This window comes from Halichoeres trimaculatus, unplaced genomic scaffold, assembly GCF_033239565.1.
Source record: "Halichoeres trimaculatus isolate MK-OKI-2021-1 unplaced genomic scaffold, fHalTri1.1 fHalTri1_scaffold_4, whole genome shotgun sequence".
NCBI classification, from domain to species: Eukaryota; Metazoa; Chordata; class Actinopteri; order Labriformes; family Labridae; genus Halichoeres; species Halichoeres trimaculatus.
In genome coordinates this window covers 8,158,773-8,180,063 of record NW_027437182.1, presented here as the reverse complement: position 1 = coordinate 8,180,063, position 21,291 = coordinate 8,158,773, and the positions used below count along the sequence as shown (strand labels likewise).

Below are 21,291 nucleotides of genomic sequence, written 5' to 3'. Positions count from 1 at the left end.
GCAGCATGTAAGCCAGATGCTGAAAGCCACAGCTGTTCAACAATAGCGTGACGCCGTAACAGGGCGTCACAGTTTACCCCGAAAATAAATCCAACAAAGAAGAAAAACGTGACACAGTAAACAAAGAGCATAGTTGGAAGTCATGCAGCATTTTGTGCCCTCTGTGATTGGCAGGTAGGTCTTTGATACAAACTACAATCAAGCTTTGTTTCAGAGAAGTCTGTGTGCCGCCAGGAGAAATGCAGCCACTGTCGCGGGGTAAATGATTCTTTTGACCAATCAACGGTCTGCAGTGTTGTAGCTCTACCTTCTTAGAACAAATCGGTTCAGTTTGGCACCTATATGAAAGGATCCCAAAAAGTGGGACGGCTTGTCTCGATTATTTTGGGATCTGTCCCTGGATAAGTCAGTGGCAACGCCACAAAATGCACACCGTATCTGGACAACCCAAACCGGTCTTCTTGGTGGAAACAGGACTATAGAGACTTAAAAACAAGTAGAAGAACCTTAAGATTGTTTCTAGACCACTGGTGGCACAGATGAACACCATGGCAGCCCCTACTGGACTGCAGAAACTGAACAATAAATCATAGCTTTATCCCAAAAACCTAATGAGAACAATAAGTCCAAGTTCTACTCCTCATCTTCTGCAAATGTTTTACTTGGAGTGAGGAGTTGCAGTTATTAGTGATTCAATTTCATGTGGGCCACGTTCTAGGCTAGATTCTAAACTTCTATTTCTTTATTTTGTAAATAAATCAGGCAAACCTGGTAACTTGTTCCTTAAAGGTTAGCTGTTCTGAGACCATGGTATCCAAGTTCCAGGCAAAAGATTACTTAGCTTAATTTACACCATTCTCATTCCACTGCCTTGTAGAAGACAGACAACCCTTAGAGTCTTTCATACCAGATGACATCACAGATTCAGCCCAGTTCTCATCTCTAAATGGATGAAGAAATATCACCTTTAGGTCAACCTATCTTAAGCCTAAGTTATTCATCATCTTTGGCAGGATCTTTCCAAATCCAATGGCAGGTTACCATCTATCTTAAGAAAGGAATGGGACCAAGCAGTGAGTCCTGAGGAACCCCGGTAACCCTGTGTAAATGTCCCTGAGGGTATGAGATACACCTTATTATATTTGATCCTCTAAAAAAACAAAGTACTTTGTATTTCTCAAAATGAATGTCAGTTTCTCAATCTACTTAACCCACAGTAGAAAAAAATATATAATTTTAGTTCTAGGGAAGTATTTTTGTCTGTTTTTAACCATTTCCAATGCATTAATCATAATGTTTTATCAGCGGTTTAATGAAACATTGAAGCAAGTCAAACACAACCCCAGTCAGTATACTAAAAAAATACATTAATAAGCTTGCTCTCAAAAACAAGTTTCAGAGATAGACCTTTATTTTCAAACATGGAAGCAACTCCATATATTTGCTCTGTTTTGTAAAGTTGTGGGAAGAACCTTGTCTGACTCTGTGACTTTGATCTAATATTAATTACAGAAGGTAGAAACCCCTGTGCCACACACACGCTGTGAAGCCCACTTATTATTTAGTCAAACAACTGTTTGGACAAATGTTATTTCTTCCTTCAGAAAAGATGCTTTTGAATGTAAATTACTTCTGCCCACACCATTGTTCAGTATGAATTAAATGAGCAGATGCACATGGCCACAAAAAAAAGAAAGCTGCTAACTCTACTGGGAACAAAAGTGGATTCAAAAAAGTGACAGATGAAAAGAAAAGAGAAGGATAGAAGGGAAAAAAAGACAATATTTTAGTTCTGCCATGTGCTCTGTCTGCTACTTTTTCAAACCAACCTCAGGAATTTAGTTTTATAATTAGGGATTGTGTCTCAACAGAATATTTAGCTTTTCCTGCTTAACAGTCATCTTGGCTCTGCACTGTTCCACTGGACAGAATCACGTATAATCTACAGTTGTAATCTTTAGGACAGAGATACTTTGTGGCACAAATAAAAAAAAATACCAGTTTGAACAAGAATATTAAATTCTCATTAGGCATTTACTTTTTATTTTACTTTGTCTAATGTCTCTTACATGTCTGATTTACCATTTATCATTCTTTCCAAATCACATTTTCACAATGAAGCATAACTTAGTTAAAATGTTGGGTCATTTACAGGAGCTGTGAGGAATTGGAAAGTGATATTGCAAAAGTCTCCCTTCCAGATAAATGCCCTATCATAATCCACACCTCAAAGCCAATAAAAGTTATTTCAAAATGCTACTTCATAATTTCTTGATTGGGTCAAGCAAGACCGGAATGTCTCTATGACAACACAACATGTCTCACAACACCGGGCTGCTAGTAGCACTACATAAGGACAACTACCAAACTACTGTACGAACCGACGGTTTGCTTGTTTTCACGTTAGCCTACAAATATGTTGTAGCATCGGGATGCTAGTAGCCCTACATTTAGCTGGCTACTGACGTACTGTACAAACTTACATTTACTTGTTGTCACGTTTCAAACAACAGTGCTATGTCACTGTACTGATATAGTAGTGGCCAAACGTTTTGAGAACTGCAAAAGTTTTGTTTTCCACAGAGCTTGCTGCATTAGTTCTGAAGGTGGGATATTTTTTTTATTCAATCTAGAGTGAAAACAGGGTTCCCGCGGATCCTTGAAAAGTCTTAAAAGGCATTGAATTTATAATTCTAAAAATAAGGCCTGAATTGGCATTAAAAAGTCTTAAATCCAAATTTCAAAAGTCTTAATAATTTGAACACATTGGTAAGATTTATGTAAGTTTGAAGTAAAAAAAAAAAAAAAAGTAATGTTTATCTATTTTTCTAAATAATTTCCTGATTTACTCTTGTGGCAACATCGCGTAATCACAATAGCGGAACTAACAAAACGGTGATCTGGTTGCATGTCTTGGTTCTACCTAGGGTGCCTGGAGAGAGAAAAAAATGAGGACAAATTGGCAAAAAAAAAAAAAAAGTGGCTCAGGGAAATTGATTATGGCAGCAAAATTGAGAATTAAATTTGAAATTAAATTTCAAAAACCATGTAAAAATTTCAAAAACAGTTGTGACAGTGGCCAAAAGAGATGAATGGGGGCAAAATAGGCATAAAGTTGTAAAAAAAAGTGATATTGTATGTAAAATAAACATTGGGTCAAAATTGCCTCTAACCCAGGTAATCCATGGGGTGTTTTTGTTTGTTAGTTTTGTTTGTTTCAATTGTGGTTCGTTGTCGACTTGTTTTTAAATTTGATTTCCAACATCATTAAAAAAGTCTTAAAAAGTCTTAGATTTAACTTGCCTAGAGCTGTTGGAACCCTGGAAAAGTGATCAGATGAATTGTGCAAAGTCATTCCCTGCTACGAAAAATGACTTTTGTTGAAAGGGAAAAAAAAAAGTGCCATTCTCAAAACTTTTGGCCACAACTGTACCTTACCTTGTTGCGTTAAATCTGGTGAAAAAGTTGTCTAGAACAAAGAAAACTAGTTCCAAGACTCCAGGCCAGAAGGTGTCAAGGCAGTTTAATTAAAAGGGATTCTCCTCATAGCATCTTTAAGAGAAAAGTAAAAAAAAACATTTGGCATCCAATCCCATCAGGCATGTTTTCTTGTAGTGTGCGTTTGACACTAGTACTCAATGTTCTCTTTACTTGAAATCAGTGATATTACAATTTATCATTTGATAGCCAATCAAAACTCTTTATTTTAGAGTCACATGACTTGGTTCGTGCAATCTTTTTCAAGAAAGTGATGGTCAGGGGTCATCCAAGGAGAAACAACCTCAAACGACTGGGAGACAAGATTAAAGCAAAGAAATAAAGCAAAGAAAGAAGAGGTTAATATAGGAAAGTAGAAAGGCAAATATAACTCAATTAAATGCTGTCCTTAGCTAACCTGCCCCAGATTCACCCGGGAGCTTTTTGTCCTTACAGCCAAGGCAGAGATTATTTTTCCTTTCCTTCATTGTCCCCTCTTTTTGCTTTTTTCCCCATCCATGCCTTTAAAGCCACCCACTCACACAAACACTCATGCAAGCTGCTCGCTACAATAAGATAATAGAAGTCCAACATTATGGCCCATTCCTTTATTTTTATCCTTTCGCTTCCTCTTCTTGTTGTGTCTGCTGGGTTTTTAGTCAGACGTGTTTTTCTTGCCTTCTCGTTGTCTGGCCGTGTTCGATGTTTCTTCAGAGAGAACAATGCGTTTGTGTGTTTTTGCTGCTGTTCAAGACCTTTTGGAGCACAGAGACAGATTCTTGCTTTGTTTTCACTTATGTTATTAATAGTGTCCTACAGTGCTTTAACTCCACATGGTACAAGTGTTTTCCCAATACTCTTAATTTAAAAAAGTGTTTCACAGGCAAGGGAAATCAGTTCAAGGGTTTTAGGTCAACCTCTTTAAAAGTCTCAGCCCAAATACAAAACTTATCGAGGCTGATGAAGACCAGTGTTTCTGACAATGCTCAGGAGAGTTTAAGCAAAATATTAACCTAAGTCTAAAGATAGACGGTTCCTCGTGCCTGACAAATTTGTTTCCTATCGTACATAGAGTAATTCTTTTTCTTTGTCTTGTCTTTGTCTCAGGCCCTTCAGCTACTGGCTCCACTACATCCTCTCCATCATGTACTGCAGTGAGAACAACCACATCGGATCCTACCTGGAGGAGACCCGGAGTTGCTCCTGCCCTTACGAGCAACCCCCCTGCCAGGGCGTCATCCCCTGCACAGTGGGCGAAGGCACCTCCTGCGCCACCTGCTCTTACGAGAATCGCTCCCGCTGCGCCACCTGCAACCAGGGCTACATGCTGAGCCAGGGCGTGTGCCGCAACGAGGTGCCCGACTCCACCGACCATTACATCGGCTTCGAGACTGACCTGCAGGATATGGAGCTGCGCTACCTGCTGCAGAAACGGGACAATCGCATCAGCATTCATGGGATCTTTGTCAGCAATGACGTCAGGCTGAACAACTGGTTCGACCCGTCGTGGCGGAAGAGGATGTTGCTGACGCTGAAGAGTAATAAATACAAGTCAAACCATGTGCACATGCTTCTGGGGATGTCTCTACAGATCTGCCTTACCAAGAACAGCACTTTGGATCCCATGCTGTCTGTCTATATCAACCCATTTGGGGGCAGCCACTCAGAGAGCTGGATCATGCCCATTGACCAGAATAACTACCCAGACTGGGAAAGGACTAAATTAGACTTTCCCTATGACTGCTACAACTGGACTTTGACTTTGGGAAACAAGTGGAAAACATTTTTTGAGACGGTTCACTTTTACCTGCGGAGCAGAATCCGAGGGCCTGCGACAAACGGCAATGGAACTGTATATTACGAACCTCTGGAGTACCTGGAACCAGGGCAGAATTTTGGCTACATGAAGATCAACAGCATCCAGGTGTATGGCTACAGCATGCACTTTGACCCAGAGGCGATCCAGGACTTGATTTTACAGCTAGACTACCCATACACTCAGGGATCGCAGGACTCGGCCCTGCTGCAGCTGCTGGAGATCCGGGATCGGGTCAACAGGCTCTCCCCACCCGGAGCGCAGCCTCTGGACCTGTTCTCCTGTCTGCTGCGGCACCGGCTCAAACTGTCCACGACAGACGTTGCCAGGATCCAGGCAGCGCTGCAGACTTTCAGTGCCAAGCAGCCCAACTCGATGGAATACGAAACAACCAAATTATGTAGCTAATAAGTGGGCAGGCGGCCAGTTGCACAGATGGTGGAGCAGTTATCACACAGGCCTGATGATGGTTAAGAGCAATTCTGGATCCGTGCAGGGGACATTTGGGGGACATTTTCATTGTCGTCATGGATCTCCGGAGTGCATTTGAGATCCTCATGTCAGATTTTCGTATAAATTTGTACAACATTGTAGAATTAAGGAGGATTTCACCAAACTTGCCTCATAGCTTCTTTTTTCTCTCCTGGTGAAAATAATAACTGACAGTTATAGTGCTATAAATTTAAACTCTACCACCACTGATATGTTGCCAGTGTGCTGACGTTTGTAGGTTGCACAGAACTAAATCACACACACACACACACACACACACATACACATACGTAAATAAGAGCTTTTGCTGATGAAGTATTACCTGAGCAATGTATCCATCTGGCAAATATAACATTTCAGCACCAGCATGTTTATTTGGTTTGTATTTTAATCATCACATTTAATTTCCTGGTAAAGATATTCACACTCACACACATACACACATCAGTACTTCTTTTACTGTCCGCTCACTCTGTCCAAGCTTGAGACACACACACTTGCTTTCCATTCGACAGCAGACTCACCTGTTTTTAAACTCTACTACACACTTTTATAAGAAAATACCTGAAAATGTTAAAAAAGAAAAAATGGATAAATAGATGCTGTAATACTGCGGATAAAAAAAGACACTAAATCACAATCTATGTTACATGTGCTTTTATTTTTATAATGCTGTTGTTTGTGAAACAAAAAGTTACAAAAATAAAATGTATAATACAATTTGTTAATACACTAAATAAAATACATTTTTATGTGTGGTCTATAGATGGTGTATTTTCACACTTGTCATTAGACGTTTTTATTAGTGTAATGAAGAGCACCTCAGCATCTCCTGCCAACATTACAAAGTCTCCTGATGCCTTTTTGCTCAGGGATAAGTGAGTGAGCCTGAGTCAAGGCAAAATCCAGAAGTACAGGATTATCCAGCTGTGTCATAAGCAGGATATTTAAAGGCTAATCCTATAAAGTAATTTACAGATTAGGAAAAAATGTTTCATTTTAGCCATACATTAATGAGTGTCATTAGGCTGATTTCATATAAGGAGACACAGACCGTTCAGAGACAACTTATTTGGTATCATTTTCTCAGGCAGTCGCAATTAAGATTCAAAAACTAAAATAATTGAAATTAAAAAAATAAAATAAAAAATCCTTTTTTTGCTCCTGTGGTTGTGCAAACATGATTCCTCGGCGGGGATTGCCAAGGAATAACTGGAGGTTATTAGTCATCTGTTTTAATGAGATGTGATCTCATTATTTGGCGTCTGCAACTTCTTCAAATTCCAATCATTATGAGCCTTTTTTTTTTTTTTTTTTGAACGTTCGTGTTTAAAACCAGCTTTGTGCAAAGCACACTGACTAATAAAATTAAATAAAATTAAATAAAATTAAAATAAAATAAATTAAAATTAAATTTAATTAAATAAAACTAAATAAAATAAAATAAAATAATAATAAAATGGAATAAAATAAATTGAATGAATAATTAAAAAAGAACAGGACTACACAAAAGAAATTAGCTCAAACGAATCACATAATGCAACAAATTTTGTATCTGACCGGCACTTTGTAAAGCTTTTAAAAGAACAGCTCCAGTGACTTGATACAATGGAAAGTCACATAAGCGAACATGTGTCTAAAAGTCTAGGGAAATTTATCATAATCACACTATTTTTCTTCTTTTTTGGTCCTCGGGATAATACTCTTCTTTGTTCCTTGTACTTCTTTGTACTTTAGTGTCTTCTTGAAGTCATAATGTAGATATACATTTTTGGGATGTTTTCTGCAACCCTATTTCAAAACAGTCTCTGATAAAAAGACTAAGTTTAAATCACATCAAAGCACTTATGTCTGGAAATCAACAAGGAAGGAAACATTACTTCCAGTCAAAAAGATGGACAGGCTGTTTCACTATCTAACAAAGATTCAAGCTGCTCACCAGTGCCCACCTTTTCCTGTTTCTTTATTGTCTGTGTTATCCTTTTGTTGTTGAGTTATTTTATTTGTTTGCATTATCCTTATGTTGTTTATTTTCTATTTTGTTGTCATTTTGTATGAAACCCAAGTCAATGTTACAGTTATGATATGAGAGTGTATGTGTGCTTTTGATTCATGGTGTCTGCTGTTAGCATGGTTTATGTTCCAGGCTGACTCCACCTTACCTTCATCCCCATTCCTCTAAAAATGAAGGGAATGGAAGTTTATGATGAATTCATCTCCTAAAGCTGACTTTCATCTGTTACGTTTAAAAAGACAGACTCAAGGCCCATCCGCTAATGTCTGATAATTATATTTCTGAGCGCTGGCCTGCTGGACAGTGTGAGCAGTAAATTGAGAGAATGGAGCAGAGTTGGGAGGTCACCAAATTGTAAACTGAATTTAAATGTAGATGTCTGTTTGTAGGAAATGATTAATACTGAATCGTTATCAGATGATAGCTATCAGATGGTACTGCTTTACGGCCTCTTTAACCTTGTACACAGGCTGTTTTCCAGCATAAATCAGAGCTCTCTGAAATGCTGCTGGACTTCTGTGCCACAAACATTAAACAAGAATGTTTGCAGTGCTCACAGTAACATTGTTTGCACTTTTGTATAGAATCAGTCAGTATAAATGAGAGGAGGAGATCTCAGGTTAAGTGTTTGTAGTGCAAGACTGATGCTGTACGCTAAAGGCACATTTGGGCTGTCACAGTAATCAGACATACAAAACGAACAAAATTACAGTTTCAAGTGATATTCCTTGTTTGGACTGCCATCTACCTCGAGTTTCCTGTCATATTTTCTATTGAATGGTGCATTGTTTTGAAGCCCAGTGTCACAGCTTGCTGCATCCACATACTTTTTCCAGATTGTGTTTTGCAGCTCAGTCCTGATGCTGATCCACAGGACGCCTTTAAATTAGCCATATATTATTGTGAACTCTGGAAGTTGCTTTTAAAAGGTTTCACACATTAGATGGCTCAGATTTTGTATTTTCATGAAACCTGTCCAATCTGCAGTTTTCATATTCAACATAGCATCAAGTACTCAAATTTGTAGGTGGGAAGTGCATGAAAGAAATTCTTAGACATAAAAAAGTAGGACTTTGGTTTCATCTTAAAAAATCATGCTGTTAGTAAGATTGGGTGACATTTCGCAGACTTGCAAAGTTGCATCTTTTCAAAACAAATTATTAAAGGAGACTTATTATATTCATGTTCACCTTTCATTATGTCAGTTTGGGACACCTACCGAGTAGCTTTGCATAATACCCAGCTCAAATACCCTCGATCAGGGTCTGGTCGTCTCTGCCTTTGTTCTGGCAGTTGATGCAGTGATGCTAATTAAACACAGCTTGAAGGTGTTTCATTTTACAAAGCTGTGTAGTCATAGAATAAAAGTTGTTTTATAGGAAATGGTCGCGGCTAGCCGTTAGCTTCATTACAGCTGTTAGCAGGTAGCTGTAATTGCTGTTGTATGGCTTTCATGGAACATCTTCACGGATAAAGCAGCTCAAGGTTTCTGTGACAGTTAAACGACTTAAATACACTTGATGGATCTGCTTTCCATCTCCATTCCATCACCACAACAGATCAGATGGGTTTCCATTCAAGTCAGTGTGTCAACTTACACTGGGTCCTATCCATTGCAGTCCATCTGTGTGGCTGGTCCATCATGTCACAGGTAATACCCAGTCATCCTATATTTCCCAGACACAGCATATATAGGGAAAATTTAGGGGGACAGGAAGTTGTGACCAGAAACTAGCCAAAAATGCCCAGCGACTTTCAAAATAAATCAAATAATGTTAAAAAAAAAAAAAAAAAAAGATCATATTTAGCTTGACTAAGACAACAAACTGTTAAAATGGGCAGGGCCAGACCAAGATTTATCAGGTTTGAGGTTTTACAGCCCAATATAATTGAAGAGAGACTTATCAGTGGGGTGGACTTGGAGTGGACTTGGTCTTGTAATTCCAGCTGTCTGTCAGTAATATAGCTTGTCAGTTAAGTCACAACAGAACAGAATCAGGTTGCAGATGTATTTCAGGTGTGAGAAGCAAATTCAGCTCTTCCTGGACTTTCTTTACAAAGGGGTCATTAAGGAAGTGGTGAGAACAAACATTGAGGTAGTGGCTGTTATCCCCCAAAAAGAACATCAAATTCCTGCTGTTTTCTTGTGCAGTCAACTTTGGGAAGAGAAAATAGCTGTGACCTTCCTTAACAACCAGAACTGCACATCCAGGCAACAATCCAAGATAGCCTGAATTGACAAACTGCAGAGCCGTGAGACGGCCTTCCCAGCTTCTTAGGGCTTGTTCTTGAACAATGTCCTAATGGTAGAGCCTGATGTCAGAGGAATGGAAAATATGCTAGGGGCTTATGGGTACAGCTGTTAATTTAACTATAAAACTTTGCTGAGGTTTAGCAAGGGCATTCAGCATCAACAAAAATGCAGATCAGGCCTCCTTTGATATCTGTATGATAATTCAATTCTGTTAAAAAAAATGATAAAACTATAAAAGCGATAGTTTTCTTGCAGCATGCTGTAATAATTCCAGAAAGAAACACCAGCAGCAGTGTTTTGTATGTTCCACCAGCCTCATCCTGGTCATTAAACGCTAGTTATCCCCTTTGGACATCAATCCAGGCTACCTTTTCATGACCCAGAACTTTATTTCTCGTAAAATGAGAGCAATAGACATCTGTCTGGCATTTTGCATTTTTGTGCCTGATTTAGGCGGATCACACTTGGAAGATTTTTAAGATATGCAGTGCTGCATACGATGCTCTGTAGTACCAGGAAGAGATTTTCTGGGCCGTGGATCTCTGTGCTGATGGATGGCTGCTGGAGGCAGCGGGGAAGACTCAGCATCAAAGGCCGTTATCTCAGGTTGTTCTCCCAGTGGTTTGTAGTCTGTTGTAATTTGCCGAGCTTTATGTCTTACTCCAAGCCACGACATAAAAGCATCACAGTCCGTGTCCCGCAAGTGCTTTGAGCCACACCGTAACGTACAATGCTCCCCACTGCTCACCATGCAGTCATTCTCATGCTCCTCTCTGATGTTTAGCCATTTCACATGATAAAAGCTGTCAATGTGGAAATGCAGGTTCACAGGCAGAATTGGTTCACAGTTTTCCCCTATCACAGGTTTTAGACCACAGTGATGCTTTTCTGCCAGAGATGTCAGAAAAATGCAAATTGCTCCTTCCTGCTGGAAATGTGTGAAGAAAGGAGAGATCAAGTGGAAAGTGCAAGAGGAATATGAAAGGTTTTTCAACTGGAAGTTCTCTGGGGTTGTGTTAAATCACTCACATCAGCAAAGACGGAAACTACAAAACAAAAAAACTCTGCAAAGGCTTGATATTGATAGGTCTGTCATTATCAAAAAGATTTAATTTCCAGCATTTCTTTGAAACTAAGCTAGGATCTGAGTAGCAGATCGCTGATCATACATTTCAAATGTAAACTCGCACTTAACTTAAGAGAACTGTGCACCACATAAGCCAATGCACCATGATCTAGATTTCTTTCTGTAAACAGTTTAGCTTTGCTTTGCTTTTCTTTCAAGACCGAAAAAAATACAGAGTGGATCTAGAGAGCTGGCAATGGGAGACCTGGGACCCCTTGAAATCTGATTAACCACTTATGGTGCCACAACAAGCTCTTCAACTATGTCTGGCCATATTCTTTCTTATAACAGGACTCATTCAAACCCACTATTCATGCTGTTAACAACAAGCTTTTATTCTATTGTGGATTTTTTTTTTCTTTCATCGGGGCTTTAAGTTGTTTCTTCAGAACTCCTCTTTTTGAGAACTTTAAAACTTGAGCTGAATAGATTCATGTTTTTTCTCTCTTTAAAAAATAGGGGCACTTGTTGGCCTGCAGGTTGAAGTCTTTGTCACGTCTGCAGAAGCTTTAGTGCTTATCAGCTGTCACCGGCTGGACTCCCAGCCACGACCCTTTGCTGTACGTCTTCCCTGCCTTTCTACTCCTCACATATCCTGTCTCTCTCCAGCTGCCCTACCAAACAAGGATAAAAATACACACCAATATAATTTGAAAATATTCATACTAAAGAAAGTAATATCCTCTAGACAGTTTGATGTCAGTGATTGCTATGAATGTGATTGGAAAAGAAAACAAAATGGAATTTAAATATGTTTTTATATTAGCAGTTACTTTGGGGTAAATAAAGCCCAAGTTGGACCAATCGAGAACAGTATGCCTAATTATCAATACGCAAGATTTGGATGGTGGGATTTTTAAAATAAAGGTTTACTTTAGTTGGCTTAATACACTCACAATGTCCATTGATTAAAAAAAAAAAAAAAATCTAGTCATATGCCAGTTTGCCAAGTTAGCCAAGTTAGGACTGATAAATAAGCAATATCCAGTTAAGCTTCAATGGAAGGTTATACAGCCTTTTTTCCCCTCCAAATTTCAGACGTTTGGGTGTGCAACAATAGATTTGTTGGTTGATTGGAAAACAAGATAAATTAATCTTTATTATCTTATTTACTTGATATGAGCCACATTTAACTGACAAGTCTAGAAAGGTCTTATTTTCAAAATATTAGAAGACAAAAAATGGTCCAAATTGCTTGAAACATGAAAAAAAAAATTACTCCACTGGCAGATATTTACTTTTACTTTTGGGTAACTAGAGCCAAAGTAGGACCAAACAAGTCAAGTGCAGTAAGTCTGGTTATCAACATGCAATATTTGGATGGTCCGATTTTCAAAATTAAAGTTAAGTTTAGTTTATTGGTTTAATACAGACACAATGCATATTGATAGACATTTCTGTAAATATGTTGGTTTAGCCAAGTTGGTCAAGTTAAGACTGATAAATAAGCAATATCCAGTTAAGCTTCAATGGAAGGTTGTTGTGATTTTTTCCCCTCCAAATTTCAGACAATGGGTGTGTAACAATAGATTTTTTTTGTTGATAAAGAAATAAGAAAAATCCATCTTCATTAATATCTTACACTAAACACCTGGAAAACTCTTATTATACTTGATTTGAGTCACATTTAACTGATAAGTTCAGAAACGTGTCTTATTATAAGATACTGGGTGGCAAAAGATGAGGTCCAAATTGCTTGTAACAAGTAAAACATCTGCCAATGGAGCAAAAAAAAAATACTTGTCAAGTTTCTTAAATTCATAAATAATGTCTTAATACAAGAAAACAAAAATTACTCCACTGGCAGATTTTTTTGACTTGTGACGAGCAATTTGGGCCTCATTTTGTGTCTTTAAAATAAATTACAACTAGGGATTTTTTTTTTTTTTTTTGACAGGTCAGGTGAATGTGGCTCAGATTAAGTCTAAAAAGGTACCCCCCCTCTCTCTCTCTCTTTTTTCTTTTATTTTTTTTTTATTTTTTTAATTTTTTACTGAAAATAAGACAAGAACTGGGACACTACAGGAAGGGGAAATTCAGCATTTTATATTTTAATTTCAAAGTCACCCATGTAAATGCATCCCACAATTGGTATGTGTTATATTACCTTCAAGGCACCCCATTCATTGAAAAGACAGCATTTGCTACTGATTTTTCGATCAGCTTTCTTTTTTCAACTTCAGTTAATCTTTGCTTGGTGATAAGAAGCTTTCACCTCAGGTGGATATTTGTACCCTTTATTTCAGGTCATCTGTCTTCAGCACTGGCTCAAATCAATGAAACTGCAGAAGGAGGAGAGGAGTGAAGGAATGATGTTGGGGTTCTGAAAGCGGTCTGTTGGGTTGGTACTAATCAGGATGCTGTGTTTGACTACATGAGAGTAAAACAGACAACAAATGCAACAAACCTGAACACCTGCATAGAAAAAAAAGTGTTTTAGCACATTAAAACGAATCTCCAAAGCTGACATGTTTTGATCCTTTCTATTCCCATAACAGAGCAGGACTGCTATAGCATACAAATACTGTGATTGCACTCTACCTGCAGGGAATTCCCCCACACAAAGCTTAATGAAACCCAGTGTAAGCCCTATCATGCACTGGTGTGCCTGGCGTTTTACTTCTGTTATTATTCTTCTGCATAGTTATTTGGTCTGAAATTATCCGTGCACCACAACAATCCACGGTAACATCTGTGAGGAATGCTGTGCTTCATGACTCCATGAAACTCCTTGAGCAAGCCAGCACTTGATTCACTCCAAAACTGTGATATTTTCATTAAACCCCAAGCCCAAGTGGGAACAGAGAGGTGGGCCTGAATTGAATTTCTTCATGCTCAGGCAGCCATCATAATCCACCCATCAGACAGAGAAGAAAAATATAGGAGTGAGAGTGCAAGAGGAGAGGTAGACAACAGATCTGGGAAAAAAGAACAACTGTGAGGTTTTTTTTTTTTTTTTTTTTTTTTTTCTGCAAGTCTTAAAGGCGTATTAAACTCGGTGCTGGTGGTAACTTTAAAGAGTTCTTATTAAAGTGTCTGGAGATAACTTTATTATGTGTTTTGTGCCAAAAGGAATTTTAAAAGATAAGATTTTCTTTGACTTTTCAGCTTTGGTGATAAGGGTTATCTCAGAGCTCTTATTTTGATCATCAGATGCTCAGGCAGAGACTGACTGATCACAGCTCTGTGATATTAAAACATGACTGAATGATGTGGTGATTCTGTCGGCTCAGAGGGGAGTCTGATCTTGGCCTAGGGTTTAAAAGTGAAACCAGGACCATTTAGCTTTATAGACAAAACACACACTTCCCCTTTTTATTGATATGCCTAGAAATATTATTCAAAGGAAATGTTGATTAGAGCAGCTTTGATGCGATCATAGAGTTTTATTAAGTGACCATTCCTCTTTAATTACTGGACCCCCCAAAGTGGTAGATGCTGAAAGGAAAATATAATTGGGTGGACTCCCGGCTTCTGAAAAATTACCTGTGCCTCTTGTTGTTTTAAATGATCCCTGCTCTAATGTTACATCAGGAAGTGGGAAGACAAGTGTACACTGTACCCCAGCCCCTCAAACAGCCTGAGTGCATCTCTTACCGTGATGACATAAAAATTAAAATGTGGTATTTTCCTCGTAGCAGCCTGATTTCAAGCCAGACAGCAATTAAATACTAATGCACCAGTAAAGATCATCTTTGAGGGGCTAACAGAGCTGTCGTGGCATTTCAAAAGAAAAGTTTCAGTTTGTAGACTGAAGTGAAAGCAAGCATGAAGTTCCAAAGTTTGGGAGTCTTCAGAAAGTGTCAGTTTTGCTCAGCTCAGTTTCTTCCTAAGATAAAAACGAGGGGATAAATGGCCTTCATGTTATGTAAAAGTTCCCAGCAGAGTTTCTGAACTCTAGGGGCTCTGTAAGTTTTTTAATGTGGAAATTTCCATTGTGTTCATTCTGTTGAAGTGTATGAGGATGAGCCCAGGCTTTAGTGCTACTTTATACCATCTTAATATTATAACACATCCTCTCACTGAACCAACTAACCTGAGTATTACACAGCAGGTGTGTACTTACACAGAAAACTCCACAGAGCAGCTTTAGAAATACAAGAAGTGATTTCTTGCTACCTGGGAGGAAAATTGTAGTCACCAAAAATAGAGTCTGTACTGAGTCTAATTTCTCTAGTGTTCAAACCCAAATGCTGTTTTAGACATTGAAGAAGAGTTTTAGTTTAGACAAAATTCAGATCCCACTGACCAGATGCTTGATATTTAATGCTACAGGCTCTGTGAGGACCAGCCAGTGGGTATTGACAACTGTGACACCTTTGGCCAGAATCATTAGCCTTTCCAGGACAATGACTCTGTTTCCCATGAGCACTATAACCCACTGTTGTAAAGGTGTGACTCTTGCCAGGCAGTAATCAATCAATCAATCAATCAATCAATCAATCAATCAATCTTTATTTATATAATTATAAGAAACACCTGAAGACACTTTTCAAAAAAAAAAAAAAAAAAAAAAATATATATATATATATATATATATATATATATATATATATATATATATAAACAGGTGTAGACCATAGATTGTAACATGAAAAAACAAAATAAAAAAACAATGGATGCCATCTTACTCAGCTTGAAATGAGGTCACCACAAAAACTTCTCCCCCTGGTGACTGGCTGCAGTATAGGTTAAAAAAAAAAAAAAAGTCCATCTCCTCAGCCATCCCAGATGAGCTGTGGTCAAACTTTAAAAAACTGATATATCTCTTAGAAATGTTTCTCACATCTGATTGTTGTGGTGATTTAAAGATATCATTGGGCTACCTTGTATTCAGGTCCTCTTTTTTTCTGAAAAGTTTTGTTTTCATTATTAATAAGAGGTTAAAAACAAGGCTTTACGTCACGTTTGAGGATGATTGACAGCTGCTGTTTATGTGTATTTTTTTTCGGGATAGTAAAATATATGATTCAAGAGAGCCAAGAACAGATTAAACTCTTGAAAGAAAAAAAGCATATATTATTGTTTTTGTCTCTGGGCTCCACTCTGATTCTCTCTGAGTCCCTCAAAGCCTCTACAGCGCAGACTCTGGCTGCACAATGGCTGCCAATGGTGGCGCCTGTGATTGGAGCTATTTTGTCTTCAAAACCAAACAATGGTAAATGGTTAAGCCACGCTGTCCACTCTATATACAGTCTATGGTCTTATGCCATTAATATTAATAGGCACATGTTTGTTTTGAAGCGTGCAGAGCGGAGACGGACTGCAGACGCACCTGGTATATTTAAGCTACTTTGTTCAAGACAACTTTTTGCAGAATACAAAGAGACAAAGTAAGGTGTTTATTGATACAACCCCAAAAAGCTGGGATGTTTTGCACAATGCAACTAAAATCAAAATGTAAAGGATTGCAAATCTCACAAACCCATATTTATTTACAATAAAACAGAGAGTTAAAAGATCATAGACAACAAATTAGATGATATTAGTGAGACATTTTACTGTTTCCTGCAAGTTATTAGCCCATTATGAATTTGATGGCAGCAACACCTTTAAAAGACGTTAGACAAGAGAAAAAAGGAAAAGGGAAGTGGTTCTCATAAGAAACAGCTGGAGGAGTGTTTTGCAACTAATTAGATTAACTGGCAACAGATCTGCACAATAACAAGGTATAAAAAGAGCATCTTTGATCAGCTTTCTTAGAAGTGAAGATGGGCAGAGGTTCACCAGTCTGTGGAAAAATGCGTTGAGAATTAAATATGTTCCTAGGTGGAAAATTATAATAACATAAAAAAATTAAAATAACAAATTTTGGAAATGTATATCCCATTTTAAACCAGGGATTATAAAAAGGGAAACATATAAACGTGTGAATATTTCAAGGTCACTTATAAAACCCTCAGAAGACCTTGTAATGTGAAGTCACATTCGGTGCTTTGGCTGATCAGGAATCACTGTCTAACATTCTTAAACATACCTGCAACCACCTGCTATCCTGCAAGCATCTCACTTTTTCGAGTGTCTTGGGAAAATTGTGGTTGACCCGATCTCCCCCAAGAGCAAAGATTCAGAGTGCCTCCTCATGAATCCATGAGAGGAAATTTATTCTGACCAAGACAGCAGAAGAACTCATGCAGTCAAAGCTCGAGCTGGAGACCAAATCCTAGCAAAGTGGGTGCAACTCCTTCCAACATTGGATCTGATAAAGTACATCATGGCGCCTCACAACCAGACCTAAATATCTATGGCACAGCTGTTTGGCCAAACTGCATTAAATTTTCAGTTTCACACTCTAAAGTAGCAGCTTAAGAGAGCACACAACAGGATATCTAATAACACCCTCGAAATGTAACAGAAGATTTTATAACTAAGTGTGATATCCAAAGATTAAAAAGATTTTGTATTCATACAAGAAGTGGGGAGAGATGTGCTATCCTTTGTTTTTATGTTTAATTTATTACCACTCTTGTATTTTTGGATATTTATATCTAGATCTTTTTTTAACTCAAATAGTGGATCATTTTTATTTTTAAAGACGGGTTTATAGCTCTCAAGTGGCAGCATTTCCCTCCTCAAGAGACAGATGTTCTGTGTTTTGTTCTGAGAGTCAAAATATTTCTGCAATCAGCATGTGCTGCCTAGCTTTTATTGTTCAGCATTGTGTTGTTTCTCCTCATCTCAGTCCTCACTGCAGTTCCCCACAGAGCAATGTGCACAGCTCTTTGAAAATGTACTTCATAGTTCACCACACAAGCCGCAATCAGACACAATTCCCAAAGTGACCCGGAGAGTCGCAGCCCTTTCTCCTGCAGAAAGAAAACACTCATGCAAACTCATAATGCCTTAATAGTGGCACTAAAACATAATGTTGGAGGATGAAAGTGAAAGAGAGGCGTCTGCACAGACTGTGGTGGGTGAAGGTGACAATATTATCATCATCTCAATGCCAAATCCTTAGAGAAAACATTCCCTCTGAAGCTTTAAGTAGGCGGTGAGACACTGTGTCCTCGCCATGCAGAGGCTGCCTCCACTTCCTGTAGAGCTCGAACGTAGAGGCAAGGAGTAATTCAGTTCATACCACAATAAATGTCTTTAAGCTAAAGGAGTTTTGAAGGTTATTGGCATTCATGTGGCCTACCTGCAAAGCACTTGAGCTGAATATTTTGTGAACAAATGTTTAGGGGTATAAGTTATTTTTATGCATAATGCGCCGCCTTGCCAGAGGGGGTAAGTGAATCTAATTTAGCGGCAATAAAACTAAATTAATGGACTACAAGCATCGGAGCACATAAAGAACTAATTCCATCTGAAAGTTACATTAACACAGAGAATATGTAATTGCAAAAGGGGTCCATAAAAATAGTGATTTGGTCGGCCAAATGCAAATGTGTCCCTCAATCAACTCTGCCAAGTTCTGCTCAGGCGTGACAAGCAAACTGGGTCGGAGGCCAGCTCTTTTTTCCCTAAATCATCAGATTTTAGTATTGCCCTGAAGTGAATGAAATATCTGGCATAATAGAGAGGAATGATTTGAATCCCTTGATCTCACTGTGGAAACATTAAAGCCATGCTGTGTTGATCTTGCACTGTTGGGTGACTTTAAAGCTGCTGGAAGGTGAAATGACAGTTATCTTACTCTCATCTGTAAAGAGTTTTGAAGCCTCTTGGAGCGCAGAGTTCTGGTTTTTCATCAAGTAAATCCTCCCTTCGCTTTCCAAACTGTATCTGCTCTCACACACTCAGGACCAAATGTACCAGATATATCTTTTGGTAAGAATATGTCTGATTCCTCCAGACGTTAATCATCCAATCCACACACATACAAAAAAATATAAAAACAGCAGAACAAGCTGTTCAGCATTGGAAGAGATTTGGCCAATTTTCCAGGGGCATGTCCCATGCTCATCCCACAAATGCAGGGTCCTTAAAAATGCCACATCATTTAAAGACAAATAAACAGGCTGTCTAATGGTATAACTTTTTTTTGCAAAGAAGCATTATTGCAACACAACAGTAATCTACCCAACACAGTTTCCCTTAATTTTTCAGCTAGGTATATATATATAGCTCCATTTCTACCAAGAGGCTCAGTCCGGTTAGTCTTGGCACAGCACGCATTTTACAATGTTTCCACTGACTAATCCTGGAACAGATCCCTAAATAAGCATTAAAACCATAGACTGTATAAAACATGGACGTAGTCTCGCCGACGTCACCCGTCTGTGTCTGAAACGGAAAATGAAGCACATTGGCAATAGCGACCATACTGGTTTGTGCCTCTTATTGGGGGAGCTCGCAATCTTAATATCCTCTGAATGGCTGCGTTAGAAAAAAATTCACCCCCCGTACAATGGGAGCCAGTAGTAAAATTAGCGAGTCAGACAGGAGACGTTTCTTGAACCGGGCTGTAAATAGGTTAATTTCTGCTTTGAAAATGGCTTTTTTTGGCTTGGTGCGTACGTGACCCCTGACCTTGATTAAAACACATCACTGGCTTTTTTGTTGCACATCTCCTCAGTACTCACTGTTATGGTCAAGTGCTGATCTTGTACTGTACCCATTTTTTTTGTGTAAATATGTAGATAATATTTTTTTTCTACTTTTTTATATTTCTTCAAATTTCAAATTTCGTATTATTATTCTATTACAATTTTATTTTTACAAAGTACAATCAAGCTTCATTTCAGAGAAGACTGTGTGCCGACAGGAGAAATGCAGCCACTGTTGGGGTAAGTGATGATTCTTTTGACCAATCAACGGTCTGCAGTGTGTTGCTCCACCCTCCAAGAGCAGATTGGTTCAGTCTGGCACCCATACAAAAGGGTCCCAAAAAGTGGTGTGGCTCGTCTCGGTTATTTGGGGATCCGTCCCGGGATAAGTCAGTGGAAATGCCTCAAAATGTGAGACGAACCGAACTGGTCTGCTTGGTGGAAAAGCAGCTTAAATAACAAAGACGAGCCATCCCATTTTTCATGACCCTTTCATAGGGGTGCCAGACTAAACTGATCTGATCCCGAAAGGTGGAGCTACAACTCTGCAGTCCATTGATTAGTGGAAAGAATTGTCGCTTACTGTGCGACATCAGTTGTATTTCTCCTCGTGGCTCGTGGTCTTCTCTGAACAACCAAACTTGATTTTGCTTTGGATTGCGGGATGTTTCCCATTTTTGCTTTTTGTTTTCTTCTTTGTTGGATTTATTAGCGGGGTACACTGTAAAAGACAAAATTGAGGTCTGAATTGCTTGTAATAAGTATAAAAGAAATGTCTGCCAATGGAGTAAGATAAATTTTCTAAAAATTTTGCTTGAAACTGGAATAATGTCTTAGAACAAGTACCTTTCTCTCGTTCTCCTTTGTAACAAAGATCCACATGCAAATCTGAAAGGAGATGAATTGCTGGATGCTTCCCACAGTTGCTCATTGTGTACAGTGTTGTGTTTTATCTTCAACATTGGATTTATTAGCAGGGTACACTGTGTTGCGCTGCTATGGCGTCACGCTATGATTTAACTGAGGGGGCAAGAGGGGGCAGGGTTGAGTTTGGACACTTCATTTTCCTTTTATGTTCTGCAGTTGAAGTGTGGGATCAAATGTCTTCCTCTTTTTCAGCCTCCTTACGTGCCACATGAGGATGAAAGTGTCCTCCTCGAAATCCATCCTTGCACATTTAACCCGACCAGTCTTGGTGAAATTCAACCTGTGCACATTAATAGACACAAACCATTTCATGTAAGGAAGAAACTGCAGTAACACTCTTTTGTTAAAATATATGATGCAACTACAAACAATTTTAGAAGCGTGTGTTATTATAGCTGCCTTGGATTAAAGGACGCTGATAAGACACCCCTCAACAGGAACATGCATCAAACTTTAAAAGAGCTTTAGAACTTGTGATGTGGAAGTGAGCTATTTCTGCTCTGGGCTTTCAAAGCTGTGACAGCGGCAACAGAATGCTCCTTACACTTTTTATAAGGACTCAAAGCCTTTTCTTCTCTGATCTCTTTTTTCTTCTTTAAAGACCGGGAAAAGGAATGAGAGGCTTAAAAGGAAATCTACAGCAACAAAAATGCTAACCTCATTTCTTTAGAAAATAATACAAGTGTCCCTTTTTGT

The 21,291-nt window shown here is 38.6% G+C and overlaps 1 protein-coding gene across 1 annotated transcript in view; it reads left to right on the top strand.

Annotated features, from left to right (window-relative positions):
* The window catches only part of brinp3a.1 (bone morphogenetic protein/retinoic acid inducible neural-specific 3a, tandem duplicate 1), a 79,169-nt gene extending 72,635 nt beyond the window's left edge, over window positions 1–6,534 (top strand). The window contains exon 8 of the mRNA XM_074668506.1: window positions 4,585–6,534. Within this exon, the coding sequence (XP_074524607.1) occupies window positions 4,585–5,701 (1,117 nt within the window). The 3' untranslated portion in view covers window positions 5,702–6,534. The remainder of the gene's footprint in view (window positions 1–4,584) is intronic.
* The last annotated feature ends 14,757 nt before the right edge of the window (window positions 6,535–21,291 follow it).